The 18,496-nt window shown below is 37.4% G+C and overlaps 1 protein-coding gene across 3 annotated transcripts in view; it reads left to right on the top strand.

Annotated features, from left to right (window-relative positions):
- LMLN (leishmanolysin like peptidase) overlaps positions 1–18,496 on the top strand; it is a 107,725-nt gene that overhangs the window by 69,614 nt on the left and 19,615 nt on the right. For 2 of the 3 annotated variants that reach the window (XM_087439749.1, XM_087439751.1), the window contains exons 15-16: positions 2,043–2,173; positions 6,706–6,916. In XM_087439749.1, coding sequence (XP_087295875.1) covers positions 2,043–2,173; positions 6,706–6,916 — 342 coding nt within the window. Of the gene's footprint in view, positions 1–2,042; positions 2,174–6,705; positions 6,917–12,512; positions 16,458–18,496 lie in introns of those variants that run through there. The other variant, XM_004424513.3, reaches the window with a different exon arrangement.

Raw genomic sequence — 18,496 nt, 5'->3', positions numbered from 1 at the left:
TCTGAAAGAAATTGAAGAAGACACAAAGAAATGGAAAGATATTCCGTGCTCTTGGATTGGAAGAATTAACATAGTTAAGATGTCCATACTTCCTAAAGCCATCTATAGATTCAATGCAATCCCTATCAAAGTTCCAACAACATTTTTCACAGAAATAGAACAAAGAATCCTAAAATTTATATGGAACAACAAAAGACCCCGAATAGCTAAAGGAATCCTGAGAAAAAAGAACAAAGCTGGAGGCATCACACTCCCTGATTTCAAAATATACTACAAAGCTATAGTAACCAAAACAGCATGGTACTGGCACAAAAACAGACACACAGATCAATGGAATAGAATCGAAAGCCCAAAAATAAACCCACACATCTATGGACAGCTAATCTTTGACAAAGGAGCCAAGAACATACAATGGGGAAAAGAAAGTCTCTTCAACAAATGGTGTTGGGAAAACTGGATAGCCATATGCAAAAAAATGAAAGTAGACCCTTACCTTACACCATACACAAAAATTAACTCCAAATGGATTAAAGACTTGAATGTAAGACCTGAAACTATGAAACTTCTAGAAGAAAACATAGGCAGTACGCTCTTTGACATCGGTCTTAGCAACATCTTTTCAAACACCATATCTGACCGGGCAAGAGAAACAATAGAAAAAATAAACAGGGGCCGGCCCCGTGGCTTAGCGGTTAAGTGCGTGCTCTCCGCTGCCGGCGGCCCGGGTTCGGATCCTGGGTGCGCACCGAGGCACCACTCCTCCAGCCATGCTGAGGCCGCATCCCACATACAGCAACTAGAAGGATGTGCAGCTATGACAGACAACTATGTACTGGGGTTTTGGGGGAAAAATAAATAAATAAAAAAATCTTTAAAAAAAAAAATAAACAAATGGGACTACATCAAACTAAAAAGCTTCTGCACAGCAAAGGAAACCATCAACAAAACAAAAAGACAACCTAACAATTGGGAGAAGATATTTGCAAACCATACATCTGATAAGGGCTTAATCTCCAAAATATATAAAGAACTCATGCATCTCAACAACAAAAAAGCTAACAACCCAATTAAAAAATGGGCAAAAGACCTGAACAGACATTTCTCCAAAGAAGATATACAGATGGCCAACAGACACATGAAAAGATGTTCAAAATCACTAACTATCAGGGAAATGCAAATCAAAACTACAATGAGATATCACCTCACGCCCGTCAGAATGGCTATAATTAACAAGACAGGAAACAACATGTGTTGGAGAGGATGTGGAGAGAAGGGAACTCTCATACACTGCTGGTGGGAATGCAAACTGGTGCAGCCACTATGGAAAACAGTATGGAGATTTCTCAAAAAATCAAGGATAGAACTACCATATGATCCAGCTATTCCACTGTTGGGTATTTATCCAAAGAACTTGAAAACACCAATTTGCAAAGGTACATGCACCCCTGTGTTCATTGCAGCGTTATTCACAATAGCCAAGACTTGGAAGCAACCTAAGTGCCCATCAAGGGACGAATGGATAAAGAAGCTGTAGTATATATACACAATGGAATACTACTCAGCCATAAGAAACGATGAAATCCAGCCATTTGTGACAACATGGATGGACATTGAGGGTATAATGCAAAGTGAAATAAGTCAGAGGGAGAAGGTCAAATACCGTATGATTTCCTTCATTAAGTAGTAGATAATAACAACAATAAACAAACACATAGGGACAGAGATTGAATTGGTGGTTACCAGAGGGGAAGGGGGGAGGGAGGAGGGTGAAAGGGATAATTCGGTACATGTGTGTGGTGATGGGTTGTAATTAGTATTTTGGTGGTGAACATGATGTAATCTATGCAGAAATAGAAGTACAATGATGTACACCTGAAATTTTTACAATGTTATAAACCAATGTTACTGCAATAAACAAAAAATTAAAAAAAAAAAAAAGAAGAATTCATTAAAAAAAAAAAAAAAAAGAAAGGAATGCTTCAATTTCTTGTTCTTTGAGCCACAAGTAAATTTTTAAGAAAATCTTTTTTGGTTTGCTTCAGATCTTTTTAAAAACTATGGTGTTGAAAAGTATGGACCTCATTCAGTTTGTCTACTTCAGAAATCAGCATTTGTCATGGAAAAGTGTGAGAGGAAGCTGAGTTACCCAGACTGGGGGAGTGGATGTTATCAGGTAAACTATATGATTGTTAATAATTATACCAAATGCTATATAATTTCATCTCATTATATGGTTCTTCTATTTTAAAATGCATTTTTCATCTTTTCATATAGCTAATTTACTGATTAATACTTTCACATATCTTGTTTATTTATGTAAATATTAGTTGAATGCTTGTGTTTTGTGAAAATATTGTCATTTCTTTGAGAGAAATTGCCTTTCTCCATTTGTTTAAAAATATATTTAAGTGCTATATATCAGCAAATTTTATAATAATTTTACTTCTGGACATATATCCTAAGGAAATAATGGAAAATATGTAATTTTGTTCTTGAACAAATATTACTTTGTAATGGAAAAAGTTCACAATTTTATTTCATAAGATCTAAGGAAAGCATGGATTTAAGAATTAATAAATCAAGCACTGATTGATAGTAGGTGTTTTTCCTTTGAAATTAGAAATCCAAAGCAGACAAACTACTATTTTCTTAATTATCTTATTTGCATGTCTGATATTAGATGACGCATCACCTTATTAAGAACTTATTAAGGGCCGGCCCCGTGGCTTAGCAGTTAAGTGCGTGCGCTCCGCTGCTGGCGGCCCGGGTTCGGATCCCAGGTGCACCCTGACGCACCGCTTCTCTGGCCATGCTGAGGCCGCGTCCCACATACAGCAACTAGAAGGCTGTGCAACTATGACATACAACTATCTACTGGGGCTTTGGGGGAAAAAAATAAATAAAAATTAAAAAAAAAAAATTTCTGTTGTTTAAAAAAAAAAAAAAAGAGAACTTATTAAGATACAGGCATTCTGTAACTTAGGAGCATCGAACTTAAAGAATATTCCATACCCTACTAATGGATGTCAGGAGGAGAGTGTGATCCTGAGAACTGAAAAATAAGAATTTGTTGTGCCATTTCAGCTTCAAGAGCTAAATAGACTTCTGTAGCTGGGAATTTAACTATTATTTTTCAAGTTACTTATAAAATTAATTTTTCTTTGGTGACAGCTTTATTGAGATATAGTTCACACACCATACGATTCACATAAAATTATCTTTGAAACCTTAATAAAAGACAATTAAAAATAAACACTTTCCAGCCATAGTCTGACAACTGTAATCCAGCAACCATTTTCTGATAAATTCCATTAAAGATTTATGTATTGACTAAATACGTAGTTTTGACCTAGTTGTAATTATAATACATAATTTTGTTTTACTGCCTTCACTTAGTACTTTTTAGGCAGAGCAAACACCTTTTACCAGTTTTTCCAATAATAATGCTTACTATTCTTTATGGCTGTAGAACATTACATCATTTTAAAGTATCATAATTAGGGAAGTCATTCCCTTGTAATATATTGAGTTAATTTTCACTTTTCACTGTATAAAAATGCTTTTATAAATATATTTACATATTTTACCTTTTTTTAAATTTATTTTTTGAAATAAATTCCCATAAGTGAGATTATTAGGTTAAAGGGGATAAAGCTACAACAGTGACAACTATAATAAAAAGATGACCTTTCCAGGCTATTTTAATGTTTTATTACCACCACCAGCACCACCACAAAGGGATTTTGTAGATTTATAGTACCATCTACAAAGATTGAATGTACTTGGCTTCCCTATACCAATTGTGGTCAGTTAATTTTGCTAATTTAATACTAACTGCCATTTATGTGGGAAAATGTGTATGATTTCCAAACAATTAACATATGATTAGCTCGTTTTTTTGTTGTTGTTGTTTGTTCTACATATTTTGACAGTGAAGTTGCAAGAATGGTACAAAAAGATTTTTTCTGAGTCATTTAAGTACAAATTGCTTATATGCTGCCTCTTCAACCCAAATACTTAGTGTTTTTCTTATAAACAAGGACAAATTCATACATAATTACAATACTACCAAAAACATCAGGAAATTGACATTGATACTTCTAATTCTCAGACCCCGTTCAAGTTTTGCCAATTGTCCCATTAATGTCCTTGTAGCAATAGGATCTGGACTAATATCACATGTTGTGTAGTTGTCACATCTCTGGTCTCCTTCGATCTGGAACAGTTCCCAGTCTTTTCTTGACTTTCATAACCTTGACACTTTTAAAGATTACAAGCTAGTTCTTTTCTAGGGTGTGTCAGAATTTGGGTTTGTCTGGTGTTTCCTCATGAAATTCAGGTAGTATTTTGAGCAGTAATATCACAGAAGTGATGCTCGTGTTCTTCTGGTGGTACACTCTTGATTTATCCCTTTGTTGGTGATCTTGTTGGCATCTACTAGGCTTCTCCACTCCACTTTTTCTCTTTTAATTAATTCCCTTTGTAATTAATAAGTATTTTGGAGGAGATACTATGTCAATAACTTGTTTCTTATCATACTTTCATTTTATTAATTTGTATATTTATATCATTATTGACTCCCATTTTATTCAGTGGATATTACCATTACTATCATTACTTATTTTGATGTTCAAGTTCCCCAAGATTTGGCCAGAGTAAGCCCCTTCAGGCTGGTTCCTGTGTCCTTTTGGCCCGTCCTCATCTCTCTTTGAATATTTGCTTGCTTTCTGGCGCAAGATTTTCTGTGCTCATCTTTACTTTCTTTGCCCCAGCCCTGAAATCAACCATTTTTCCATGGAGCTCCAGTTTCTTTTAGTGGAGTGTGGTGTTTACAGACTAAAATCTGGGTGCTAGAGGTGCTATTCATTGCTATTGGGTATAGCTACTCCCCAGGTTTTCTTGGTGAATAAAGTCAAGAAATATATGTATGTATGTAATTTATATATACACTTGTACAGTGTGTATATATATATAACCATGAGTTTGCACCAATATTTTTGATTGCAGTCCAACACCAAAGGGTTCATTTTAGTTTTCTCCCTTTCCATATTTGTAACTCCTTTCTCCAACAGTGAGAAATCTGGCTCTCATTTTCTTAAATATAGCTTACTTATTTGATCTGTCCACTTCCCTTCAATCTTTGCCCACCCCTACATGGTTACTCTCCTCACCCACTCAGACTCGGATACAACTCGCCAGATCACAACATCTCTCCCTCACTGTGATCCAAATCCTGTGCACATCTTTAGGATATAAATGCTCTTTCTTCCACGAAAATTTCTAATCTTTATTGCTCTTGTTTCTACCACTTATTGAGTCTTAATCATAAAACAGTCTGACACTTAATTTGGGGAAAAAATTTATATCCTGCCCTTCTCACCTCAATTAAAGCTGCAAGAAGGCAGGCATTGTGTTATGGACTTCCTTGGTATCCCTTTCAGCACCAAGCATGGTACTCAGTCAATTCTCACTTAAAAGAATGATTACATTGCACTGTAGCTGTGGTGATGCTCACTAGATGTGGGTCATTGAATGACAGGCTTATGGAAGAGGTTACATTTTGTGGTTGTTTGTTTTCTTGATAGCTTATTATAACTTAAATTTCCAAATGAGTATTATATTTGAACTTAATTGATGATAGAGTTATTTCAAAAAGCACTCCATTGCTGAAATATGTTTTTGGATCTCCTCTTTTGAAATTGCCTTTAGAAATAGTTTACTAGCCATCTAAGAAAATCAGTTTTAGTATTTTGCATCATACCTATGTTAACCTTGTGTTAACCAGTTTAGTTAACTTCCTTAACCAGACTTGGTTCTGGGCAACTTTAGGGTATTTCCAAAAATTACATCTACTTGCAAAGTAAAAATTTGCCACCATCAGACATGTTCAGAAGCATGCACTTGCTTTGAAGGTAATTCCAAGAGAGAAGTTCCAGAAATATTTAAGTGATGTGAAACCTTTGTAGAAAACAACTTTGAAGAAGACACAGTCATTTTAAATTTTTTAAAAGTTAGCTTTAATGTGTTTGCTTTTTAAAATTTGACTTCATTAGTTACCCCTTGTACTTGAGATATGAGTCCTGCTTTTAAGGATGTTACCAGTCTGTATAAAATCACTATGATCATTTTTATCTCTGAAAAGAGGATCTGGGATAGAGAAAAAGAATAAAGAACTTTTACTTTGTACTTCTCTGTCTTGTGTGCTTTTTTTTAATAATGAGCATATATTATTTTTATAATTTAAAATAACTAATACAGTTTGATTTACAAAATTTAGTGACTTCTGGAGAGAATGACATGATTAATGGCTCTTTGACAGAGATTTAAGCTGAAGTATCTGAGGATACTGGAATCTACAGAAATGTTATTCTTGATAACTTGGCTTCAGGTGTCTGTGAATCCAAATGATGTGTAAAGCTGTGTTTTGCCTTATATTTTTCAAGGAAAGTGTCCAGAGCTTTCATCAGATTTTTAGAAAGTGCTAGACTAAAGTTTTAAGAACTACTACCAGAGAGTGAGGTTCTTTTAGAACCTGAATAACTTAACCCTCTTCTTATGAGAGTAAAGATATGCCCACATCCCAAATTGTGTTTTATAGCCAGTATTTTTATTCTATAAAATTCTAACATATTTTCCTGCAGTCCAAGGAAAAGTCTCATATAATAGAATCTTACTGGTCTGATTTTTTTTTTTTCCTATTTGAAGGTTTCTTGTTCTCCACAAGGTCTGAAGGTCTGGGTCCAGGATACTTCATATTTGTGTAGTCGGGCCGGGCAAGTCCTCCCTGTCAGTATTCAGATGAATGGCTGGATTCATGATGGAAACCTGCTCTGCCCATCATGTGGGGACTTCTGCGAGCTCTGTCCTCCAGAAACAGATCCTCCAGCTACTAACTTGACCCGAGCTCTACCACTGGGTGAGTAGTCTCCATGGTTGGAGTAAAGAGAGGAACTTTTCTTATAAGATGTTGAAAATTACGTTCCAAGAAGCTCTAAAACAGGTTGAGCATCTTCTCTTCTAATTGCAGTTTTATAGGAAAATCTCCTTCCCACCATTGTTAGAAATTGAAGGTGGATGAACTTGACACCTCTATTCAGTAAGAGCAAGGAAACTTTCTGTATGGAGAACCTTTGAATTGCACAAAAAAATTCACCAAAGCTTGCAAAAAGTGAATGTTTCAACCATCCATTTTGAAATTAAGGGTAAACAAAATTCTACTCATTAAATACAAAAAAGGAATTGAATATATTTTAGTTATATTATAACTAGGTGAGGTGAATGAGAGAGAAAGACACTGGAAAAGATGCTCAAAGAAGGGATTGACATGCCCATAAATAAGAAGAGAAAGGCACAAGAAAACACAAATACACACACACAAAGTGAGATAGAAAGACAGGCTGGCAAAGACAAAGTGGTTCTCATTGAGAGATATTTTACTGATTCTATGAGACTCCAGAGAGTGCAATGGAGACCAATATAGATTGAAGTTGTAGGGAGACAGATCCCAGTTAAATCCTTTAGAAGCAGGAGAGGAATGGAAAGGACTGCCTTGAGAAGAGTGCATTCCCCATTAATGAAGATGTGCAAACTGAGACCGATGACCCATTTCCTAGAGTTATAAAAGCAGAATTCATAAATTCTCAGTTAAAGCTTTGACCTATGATCTATGAGATTTTCATTACATGACCTATGAGATTTTATGCAGTTTGACATTTTAGACTATTAATAATAAACATCTTATGTAATGTTTCCTTCTCTCGACTGGAGGTATTTTTTAAATGGAACTGTATAGCCCTTTGCCTGTTCCATGGTCTGATTGAAAATGGAGGGCTACATTCACTTTATAATTCAAAGTTTCTCTACCTCTAATATTTAATTTCCTTTCTTTCCCAAATCCTAGGGGCTTTATCTAGACATGAGCTATGAATTTTGAGAGATTAGTGCTTGTGTTGGGGTGCCCAGGACTACCCCCAGGTTTGGTAGTTCTCTAGGACTCACAAGACTCGGCCTCTAGTTGTACTCATGGCTAAGATTTGTCAAAGAGAAAAGATACAAAGCAGAATCGGTGGGGCCGGGCTGGTGGCGCAAGTGGTCAAGTGCGCACGCTCCGCTGCGGCGGCCCGGGGTTCGCCAGTTCGGATCCCGGGCGCGCACTGACGCAGCACTTGTCAAGCCATGCTGTGGTGGCGTCCCATATAAAGTGGAGGAAGATGGGCATGGATGTTAGCCCAGGGCCAGTCTTCCTCAGCAAAAAGAGGAGGATTGGCAGATGTTAGCTCAGGACTGATCTTCCTCACAAAAAAAAAAAAAAAGCAGAATCGGCAAAGAGAAAAGGGGCAATGGAGCAAAGTCTGGAGGAAACTAGTTCCCTGACACCAGCTAAAGGCCATCTTTATAGGCAGGACTTTCAAAGGATGGAGATCTCAGGCCTGCTGTGTTGACTGTTTTCTGCACAGTACTCCAGTGAGTCAGCTGAGTTTTCTGCAGTTATAATATTAATGACACAATAAATTGTTTGAAATGAGGTCTCAGGTCCTTTTGATGTGGTGTATAGTAAATGTAGTGTTAAATACTCTTAGTTAACTTTTATTTTTACTATGAAGCTGGTAGGATGACTTAATTTTGTTGTTACTGTTAAATTGCTTTGGCTAGAATTAGAGGGCTGCTAGTCTGCAAATAGGTGGTTCTGATGGAGTTCCCATTCTCAGGCCTAATCTCAGAATTACCTATAAGAAACTGTCACCATCTCATTGTCCAAGAGATGAGCAGAGATTAAACTATTAGCAGTTAGAGTTGAGATAAAGAGAGTTAGTTACTCCAACTGGCTCAGGGCTAAGAATCTTAGGAGTACAGTAGAAGAATGTGTAGGAATGAAGAGAAAGCCAGACCAGGTCAAGGGGCTATGAAATGATTGGTTCCTATCCTTGGAGCATGACAAAGACAAGTGAATCTGTAGAAAGAAGGTGAGGAGTAGAGATTTCTGCGCCCTCGATTCTACTTCTTCTTATCCTGCTCCGTCTTTATCAGTCACTCTTCTGATGTTGTGGTGCTGTGCTGTGATTTCTTTCCCTGTTAACCAGTGCTATGAGGAAGCATGCTCGAAAGAGCACTGTAACCTCCAAATCACTACCACAATTTTGAAAAATGTGTAAAATATTACAAGAACAGATGCCTTTTAGGCATTGCTTTTTGAACATTATAAGTATCGCTGTTGAAATCCTAAAATATCCTGACTTCCCATATTTGCTAATGTATTTTAATAGAGCACACACTGAGTCTTTTTTTTTTTTTTTTTGGTGAGGAAGATTAGCCCTGAGTTAACATCCGATGCCAATCCCCACCCCCCTTTTTTTTTCTGAGGAAGATTGGCCCTGGGCTAACATCCGTGCCCATCTTCCTCTACTTTATATGGGACGCCACCACAGCATGGCTTGACAAGCGGTGCTTTGGTGCACACGCAGGATCCGAGCCTGCGAACCCTGGGACGCCGAAGTGGAGTGTGTGCACTTAACCGCTATGCCACTGGGCCGGCCCATACACACACTGAGTCTTTACTGAATATTTATTAAACTACGTGCCAGGGACTGTAGCAAACTTTGCATATGCTTTTCTTTTCAGTAAATAGTTTGTTTCTTTTTAATACTGTTATTATGACCCACCAAACATGTAAAAATAATATTTGATGCTTTAAATGTATGAGAAATACTAATAAAACTGCTAATATTCTGGAGAAAGTGTAAAGGATATTCCTCTCCTCAAATACTTCTGATTTTTGTTGTTGTTCTCAGGTGTTAGTTCACACAGCCTTTCTTTTTTTTGAGGAAGATTGGCCCTGCGCTAGCATCTATTGCCAGTCTTCCTCTTTTTCTTTTTTCTCCCCAAAACCCCAGTACATAATGATATATCATAGTTGTAGAGTTGTAGCTCCTCTATATGGGACGCCACCTCAGCATGGCTTGATGAGCGGTGCGTGGGTCCGCGCCCAGGATCCGAACCAGCAAACCCCAGGCTGCCGAAGCAGAATGCGCAAACCTAACTGCTACGCCACCGGGCTGGCCCCACATAGGCTTTTCTTAATTTTTAATTTCTTTTAGAATTTAAAACTTTCATCTTTTCTCTCTCCTTTTCCCTAGTCATCACTTCTAAACGCTAGAGTGTGATTAGATAGTTGTCCTATATTGCCTAAGATAGTTTCCATTAGTGAATATGAAAGATTTATTTATAAATTCTTTTTGGTCTCTTCAGATTGTAGGAGTTGTTTTTGTTTCTTTTATTGAATGCTAGACACTTTGCCAAGTGCTTTATGTCTATATCATTGCGTTTAATCATCACAAAACCTAATGAGGTAGGAATTATCACTTTACACATGAGAAAACAAACTAACGTATAGAGAGATAGAGAGATTGTCGTGTATCCCCTGTCACAGCTAATAAATAATGAGATTCTGGTCATCTCCAATTCATTTTGAAACACCCTCTTTGAATCCGTTTGTTTTAAAGAGTACTATCACAGAAAATGCACTGTTTTTGAAGGACAACAAGTGTTCCAGAGCTGCCATTAATGTTTTAATAGCTTGTTAAATTTTAGTGCCAACAGTAGATAAACAACAACTAGTTTTCCTCCCATTTTGGGGGGACCAAATTGAGAATCAGGAGATAAAGGGATATGCCTGTGTTAGTAGTGGCTCCAAAGTCCATTCTTTATTCCAGCCAAGACCACTCTACCTGATGCTCTAGGCCAGAACTTATCCAATAGAACTTTCTGGGTTGATGGAAATGTTCTAGAATCTGAACTGTCCAGTACAATAGTCATTAGCCACATGTGACTGTTGAACATGGGAAATGTGGCTAGTGACTGAGGAACTAAATATTTTATTTCATTTTAATTAGTTTAAATTTAAATAGCACGTATAGCCTAGTGGCTGCCGTATTGGACAGTGCAGCTCTAGGTCAGAGGTTCTCAAACTGCAGCGTGCATCAGAATCATGTTAAGACAGAGATTGCTAGGCCTCATCCCCGGAGTTTCTGATTTGGAAGATCTGGGTTGGAGCCTGAGAATTTTCATTTTTAACCAGTTTCCAAGTGATACTGATGTTGCTGATCCTTTGAGAAGGACTGTTTTTGACTAAGTGGGATTTTTCTAAGGTTTAACAAATACCAGCTGATTCCATTGGGGAAGAAAAGAAGTTCTGCATGGTTTACCTGGATTACATGCAGTGAAATAATTTTTTAAAATAATTGTTCCACACTGTATAGTGCTCAGAAGAGCAGGCTCCAGTGCCTTGACATTATCGTTCTATTTATTCTATAGCTGAGGACCAGCCCTATTTTTCTTACCTTTTAAGCAAGTCAGACTTGAAGCTTGGTTGGTTCTTTATTCATCAAAGTATTAAAAAGGACAATTCAAATTAAAATAAAGTCAGGTTGACCTGGTCTTTTGACTGCTGTAAAAATGTTTTCCATTCTGAGAATTGTTTTGGGAAATCGGTTTAGCCATGAGAACAACTTATGGCTAAATTGAAATATATGCCTAGTGCCCAAAGCCAATAAAATCTTCTGCTGTTTCCAAATCAAACCTGGGGTGGTATGAATAGGTGGGTAGATATTTAAAGATCGAGGACCATATGTCCTAGTTTGCCTGGGACAGTCGATATGCCTGTTGTCCTGGTATAATTATTAACAGCATTCCTTTGTGTTAAAATAATCAAAGAGAACAATTTAGTTGATCTAAGCAAATTCTATCTCACACTTCATGAAGTTCAGAGAACTCTCAAGAGACCAGAGAACTGCAAAATAAGGGAAAAGGGCTACAAGCAGGAAACAAGGAAGAAATACTCAGCTTAAGTTGATTGGCTGAGGTTGTGTATCTGACCTTATTTAGAAAGATCAAGGAACAAGGAAGTAAGTATAGGGCCCAGAGTTGGCTTGGTGGTTGGAGATTGGCTGTGTGGATTTACTTTGTTTCTGGTCAAATGGAGCATTTACGAGAACACGCAAGTTATCTAAGTATCAGTTGGTTGACATGGCCCCACGGGCAGGAGTGGCCATCTTGGGACTAGAAATTTATTTCAACACTTGTCTCAAAGTGTCCTAATTTGGGGTGATGAATGATATGGTCATCCTACTTAGAAGGGGCAAGGAAGAATAGAAGAGGAGGGTCCTACATCCCATGTCAGAATAGCCAAGATACTCGTTTACTTTCCTGTGTAACATCTTTAGCTTTGCTGGGATACTACCCGAAGACACTTCTTTCATTTTTTGGGTGCTGTTTTTTAACCTTGATATGGTAGATACATCTTTTTTTCTTCCTGCTTAAATATTTTGTTCTTTTTCCATAAATATAAAAAAATGACGTGGCATATCTGGGTTTCAAGAAGTCATTCTTGATTCTGCTCTCCAAAGTAGTCCTTGTTCACCTTTTAGTAATCATCTTTACTTATCTGTCAATATTTAGTTGGTATGATTCATTCCAAAAATGTCTACAGAAACTCAATTTTTTGTTTTCAACCCTAGATCTCTGTTCCCGTTCCTCTAGCCTGGTGGTCACCCTCTGGCTTCTTCTAGGCAATCTATTTCCACTGCTGGCTGGATTTCTTCTGTGTGCGTGGCACTAGGAATGGAAAAGTGAATTCTCAAGACATTCCTTTGTGTCATGTTCCTCTGAACAAAGCACAAAATCTGGGCAAGTGCCAGCCTATGCAGATGGCAGAAGTGGCATTCCTGACTTAGGCTTGCAAGTGTTGACCACAGTCAGACCTTGAAGCAGAGCTTCACCACAGTCACTCTTCATCAGCAACCCGGCAGCCTCAGAGCTTGGAGAAGGAGAGGGAATTCTAAGTCACCAAGTCTCTTTATTTTTCAGGATATACAACTTTCCTGAAGTTTTCCTTTGAAAATGAAATAATCGGTGAAATTTTCAGAGTGATTACATACCTCAGCATTTTCATTAACCTGAAACGATGGGAAGTTCATCAATACTGCAATAACTTAAAGAATAGCTAATTATTGCAAGTTACAAGTTGTGAATCCTGTCCTCAAAAGTGTAAATTGTCTTTTGACTTCCAGAAAATAATTGAATTGGGATTTCTGCATCACATTATACCTGTTTTGAATTTAATGGCTGTACATGGTACCCTTAAATCATTGTTGTCATTGTTCTAAAAAGTGTTTTTTTTTTTTGAGGGAGATTAGCCCTAAGCTACCATCTGTTGCCAATCCTCCTCTTTTTTTTGCTGAGGAAGATTGGCCCTGGGCTAACATCTGTGCCCATCTCCCTCTACCTTATATGGGACGCCACCACAGCATGGCTTGATAAGCGGTGGGTAGGTCCACGCCCAAGATCCAAACCTGTGAACCCCGGGCCACCGATGCGGAGCATGCAAATTTAACTGCCACGTCACCGGGCTGGCCCCTAAAAAGTTGTTTTTTAAATTATGTTTTGCTAAATCTTGTGATTTCACCTTTTTCAAACCAGCCTGTGTGGCAGTTTACTGCTGAACCGTTATGTGTTGGTAGCCCTCTTCCAGCTGTGTCTGTACTCGTTGATCTTCAATGCTCAGCTTCCAGTTATATTCTCCATTTGTTTAATCATGACTTGAAAAACTGCGGAAACAGAGAGAGAAAAGTACTCTGCCCTGTAAAAACACTGGAGACATGCAAACAGAGGAAAACGTATTGTATGTTTTTCAGATAATAGTTATGACAACTGTAATGCAACAAAAGTAGAACTCTTCCTTTTTGACCAATGAAGATAAAAAGAAATTCTGTTATAGACAGGTATGCAGTTATTTTCAAGTGATCTTAGAAATTGTGACAAAATTTCTACTATCTGAAAATTATTTTATATATAAGAAGAAAAATATAAGCAAAACAAGATGGTCTGAATTGTTTACTAATAGCAAAGTGTAGGTTTGGCATAGGGCCTATCCAGTAGGGTCCACTTTACCACACAACATGTGACAGTCCACCAAAGTGGGAAGATTGCCTCTGCTGTAAAAGGAGGTGGTGTCCTTTGCCTCCTGCATTTGACACTCTTCCTGTTACTACATAGACTCTGGTCCCCAGAAGCGATTCTGCTCTGGTACCAGAGCTTATTAACCCCACTTAGTAATTCTAATTTGAAATTCTTTAGTGATGAGTGATGCACAGTTTTCCTCTCTAAAGCTAGTGAAGTCCTGTGGCATTATAAACACAGCCCTTGGACAAGCATTTATTCATTCATTCATCCATTTGTTGGCCCTTTAACTCAGCATATAGGTATTGAACTCTCCATTTAAGAAATTGTGCTAAGTAGCAAGCAGCATAACTACTAAGGAGTAATTCCAACTGACTATTTGGCACTGGAGCCAAACAGCAACCCCAGCATAAAGGAAAGTCACCATTTTTTAATGCATAAATTTAAAATACCTATTAGCGTGTAGTTTTAAATTGGAGGTATTTATCATTGTGAAAAGCTGGGAGTCTCTGGCATAGCCGACTTCAGCTAAAGAGAAGCTCAAAGTAATGGTGTCAGGTCAGAGCTCGGTTCTCTGCCTGTGTCGTGCATACTTTAAATTGTGCAAGGTCAGAGAAAAGTGTAGAGTATATTTTTAAAGAAAATTATAAAAACCTAACTTATATACCTATTGTGATTAGGAATCATCCTGCAAAGCTGTATAAAGAATTTCACCAAAAATACTATGGGTTAATAATATATTTGAGATTCACAATGATAGGTTCAATTATATTTTGACTGTCATGCAGTAATGCCATTTAGGTAGTATTGTTTCCGAGCATGGTGCTTTTTATACTTGAAATATATTTTTGCTTTATTTTCTATTGATATAATTATATTTGCACTAATGACTTTCTGAAGAAAATATTACAGATGACATTTTTTTCTATATATATTTATTAAGCTTGGATGCTGGTAGCCCAGTGTTTTCTCTGCACGAATGTGAAACTCGATAAAGTATGATGTTAAGAAGTCTTGAGTTTCTGAGGGTAACTAACTGTGCTGGTCTCTTCCTTTCTCTTCAGCAAGTCTTGAAAGTGGTTGCTTATCACTCATTCTGCACAGTGTACTCAGTGAAGATTTAGAGGGCCACTGAACCTGTAAGAAATTTTAAGAGACATGTTTCAGTCACTTAGAATATGGCAATATTCTAAAAACAAAGACTTTTAAAATCTGAGATTTCAATGCAGAATTAGTGGGCTAGAATTCAGCTTTGAACTGAAGAATTTGAAATGGCCTAAATGTCGGTGTCCTGTGGCAGGTTACATTCTTCATGTTAACAAAACTAGTTCACTGAGGAAGAGACGGAGCAGACTGCAGCCATGGTGGAGGTGAGGTGGGCGAGGAAGGAGATTGAGGAGGAGCTGGTTGGGGATAGTAGATTAGAGTCCCTTTCTGACTCAAAAAGGGTCAAGTGCTTATAAAAACTGACTACCTCAGTTTTCAGTTCAGAATTGGGTTCATTTTGATAGTATTAAGGTCCCAAATGTCAAAATTATCAAGTGAACTTTTTCTCAGGTTTTCAAGAACAGAATTTACAGGAAGGAAGCAAAAGCCATGTTAGTAGACTTGAGCTGGCAGCTTTAAAGAAACTGGCAAGGCAGTTAGTGTTAATCTAGACCCCTCTAATATTCTCCTAGAAAACATCCTTTCCCTTACTTATTTCTTAAGGATACTTATTTTTGTTATGACCGAATAGACATTCTAAAAATGTTATAAATTATGCTTAAGATTAGTTTTAGCCTAATATGTTGGCTTACAGTTTTATCAATATTTGAAGACAAAACATAAATTAATGAAGTTTAAATAGTTTTAGAAAGGTACATGAATAAATATACCAGAGTATGTCATAAAATTTTATCAATATTCTCTTCAATATAAGAAGACTCACTGAGACCATCTGCAAAATGACCAGATACTTTCTCAGAATCTTTCCAGCTCTTATATTCTATGACTAACACTCATCCAGCATTGCTAGGTCACTGCTGGCTCTGATCCACCTCCTGGAGTATGCCAGCTTGCACATCATGTTCATCGCAGCGGCTTGTATTGGATGTCTTAGCACGCTGTCCATGTTCTTGAACGCTGAATGGAGAGAGAAGAGCCTGTCTCTGAGGACACTTGAGTAGTCCTGGCAGGAGGAAGTGGACTTCAGTCACAACCCCACAGACCCGGTTCATAGTGGGCACCAGTCACTCGAGCCATGTCCTTGCAGCCCAGGAGGACTAACATTTAAATAAAGTCTGCTATTCATTCTGAAGAAAGAACTTACCTGAAAGGAAGACCCTTTTTTTAGATACATTTAGTCAGGGTTGGGGAGGGAATGATGAATTATTTTCTTTTATGTTTACATTTTTAATAAAATAGAAGATTTAAGAACTAATCTTTATTTATGGTATTGAACTTGAAGTGTAATATGTTCCTTAGAAAAATACAACTTTAATAAAAATGGAAACTAATCTGCATCTTGTCTTAACACCATCAATTTTTTAAAACCCAGATGAGGAACACAAATATGGCCATGTACTCTATTTGGGGAAGATGAAGTGTTTATTATGAAACATAATTCGGTTTTTATTTTAACTGGAGTAAAACTGTCCCACTTAAAGAATGGGGACAGGTCTTATGTAAAGCTACAGGGAGTAGCCCGCCTCAAATAGTTAAGCAGGGAAGAGAGCCAACTAAAACAATTCAGGGCAGCCGCCTCTGGCTGAAGATTGTTCCAATCCCTTTGGCTCTACGCTGTGGTCCAGGAGTCTCATTGCATGACCACCCTGGCGTTCAAATACCATACTTGATGCCATGGTGTCAAGTGGACTGTGCTGTAGTCGTGGAGTGTGAGGCTTCCTCATAACCTGAATGCAGTTTAAGAGAGTATATCCAGGACGTACTATTACCATGTGCGCTTAGAGCCATTCTGCCCTGTGGCATGGAGCCAAGCACTTTGTGAAATTAATTGAACATAGCCTATGTGACCTAACTGCTGAGCTGAGATCTTTGTGGGAAATTTTAATAATAATATTTAGGTTTTTTTTTGTTTTAAATATTTCATATAAGTAGCTAAAACTATATACAATCAATTACTTAGTTGAATAAATCCAATATTATTTTCACAGTAAATTGAAGATAAAGCTGTCTACATCTTGTATATTATGTTGTTTACACTACCTTTTGGTGTGTTCATAGAATATAGCTTCTTTAGTAGGCATTATTATATAAGCTAGTCTTTGTCCACAACCTCTCCAGTAGATTTGCTGAAATGGAGGATTTACTTAAATCAGCTTTGTTCTTGTTCCACCAGAAGTTCATTCTTTAATGTTTGAAAAAAACTGGACATATTTGGAGATAGTAGTCCAAATATGTGATCTGATGTTCTGGTAGAGCACCAATACCTTTCCCATTTATATGTATAGAAATGTTTTTTTTCTGCCTGTAGGCATTAGTATATCTTAGATTCAATGCCACTTTAACACTCAATGCCACTAACAGTCAATTTTTTCAGTTTCAACAAAAACATTAGTGACTTAACAGCTTTCTGACATTGTCTTATTTGAAAATCACAGTATCTGAACACCTCCTGACTTCCCCTCTCCCCATTAGGTCTCTCTTAATGACATTTCAAGAGGGCTACAGGTTGATTGGAGAAGATTTCACAAGTGCCCACACATGGGTGTTCATGAGTGTGTATACAGTGAAGGTTTTGATGTATTTGGCCGAGGATATGAAAACTTAATGTCAGGGAGGTAGCCGAAAAGAATAGAGCAAATGTTACATGCCTCAGCACAGCTTGCCAGCCCAGCCCCCAAAATCCCTGATAGAGCTGTGCTGTTAATGACAATGTCTGCCCAAAGGAGGGTCTTGCTGGCCTAAGATGCTTCGTTTTGTGCTGTCCCACTGTCCTTTCATAGGTGGATCGATGTCATTATTTAGGAAGAACTTAATCTTTGTGTCTACAGCTTCCATTTAAGGAAGTGTTCACAAACATAGGGCATCCCTGCTTCTGGACCCGAACTCATTGAGGCCACAATCTCTTCTCAGGGAAAGCAGGATCTGTCTCCAACTTTCTTATACTGAGGAATGCCCATTTCCTTACATTATTAGATTCTAATCTCTTATTATTTGATGAGAATCATGAATTGATTCTCTAAATTATGATTTAGAGAATGATTCTCTAAATTGTCTTTGTGGACTTACCCCTAGTCGGAAAAATTTGCTCAGGAATTTGTCTTATACTTTTGATCATGTATTTCTCTGTCAGTTTCATAATTAGTGTAGATAAGATGGACTTTGATGTTCTACAAAAGCTGTGGTACTGATTTCTCAAAGAAGAAAAATCCCTTATATCCCATATATTAAGATTTCATGGCCATCTAATCTTGCCTTGGACTAGTGTTCTCAACACCATCACCCCTTGTTGCCTTCAATAAAAATTTGGCAGGGAGGTACTGTGGATTTAGATTGCTCTAATGTTACAGCATAAAATCTTGATTGTAATATATACATC

The sequence above is a fragment of the Ceratotherium simum genome, chromosome 15, assembly GCF_057802395.1.
Source record: "Ceratotherium simum simum isolate JZ-2026a chromosome 15, ASM5780239v1, whole genome shotgun sequence".
Classification (NCBI taxonomy): Eukaryota; Metazoa; Chordata; class Mammalia; order Perissodactyla; family Rhinocerotidae; genus Ceratotherium; species Ceratotherium simum.
Note: the sequence above shows the minus strand (reverse complement) of the source record. Positions and strands in the feature narration are given on the sequence as shown.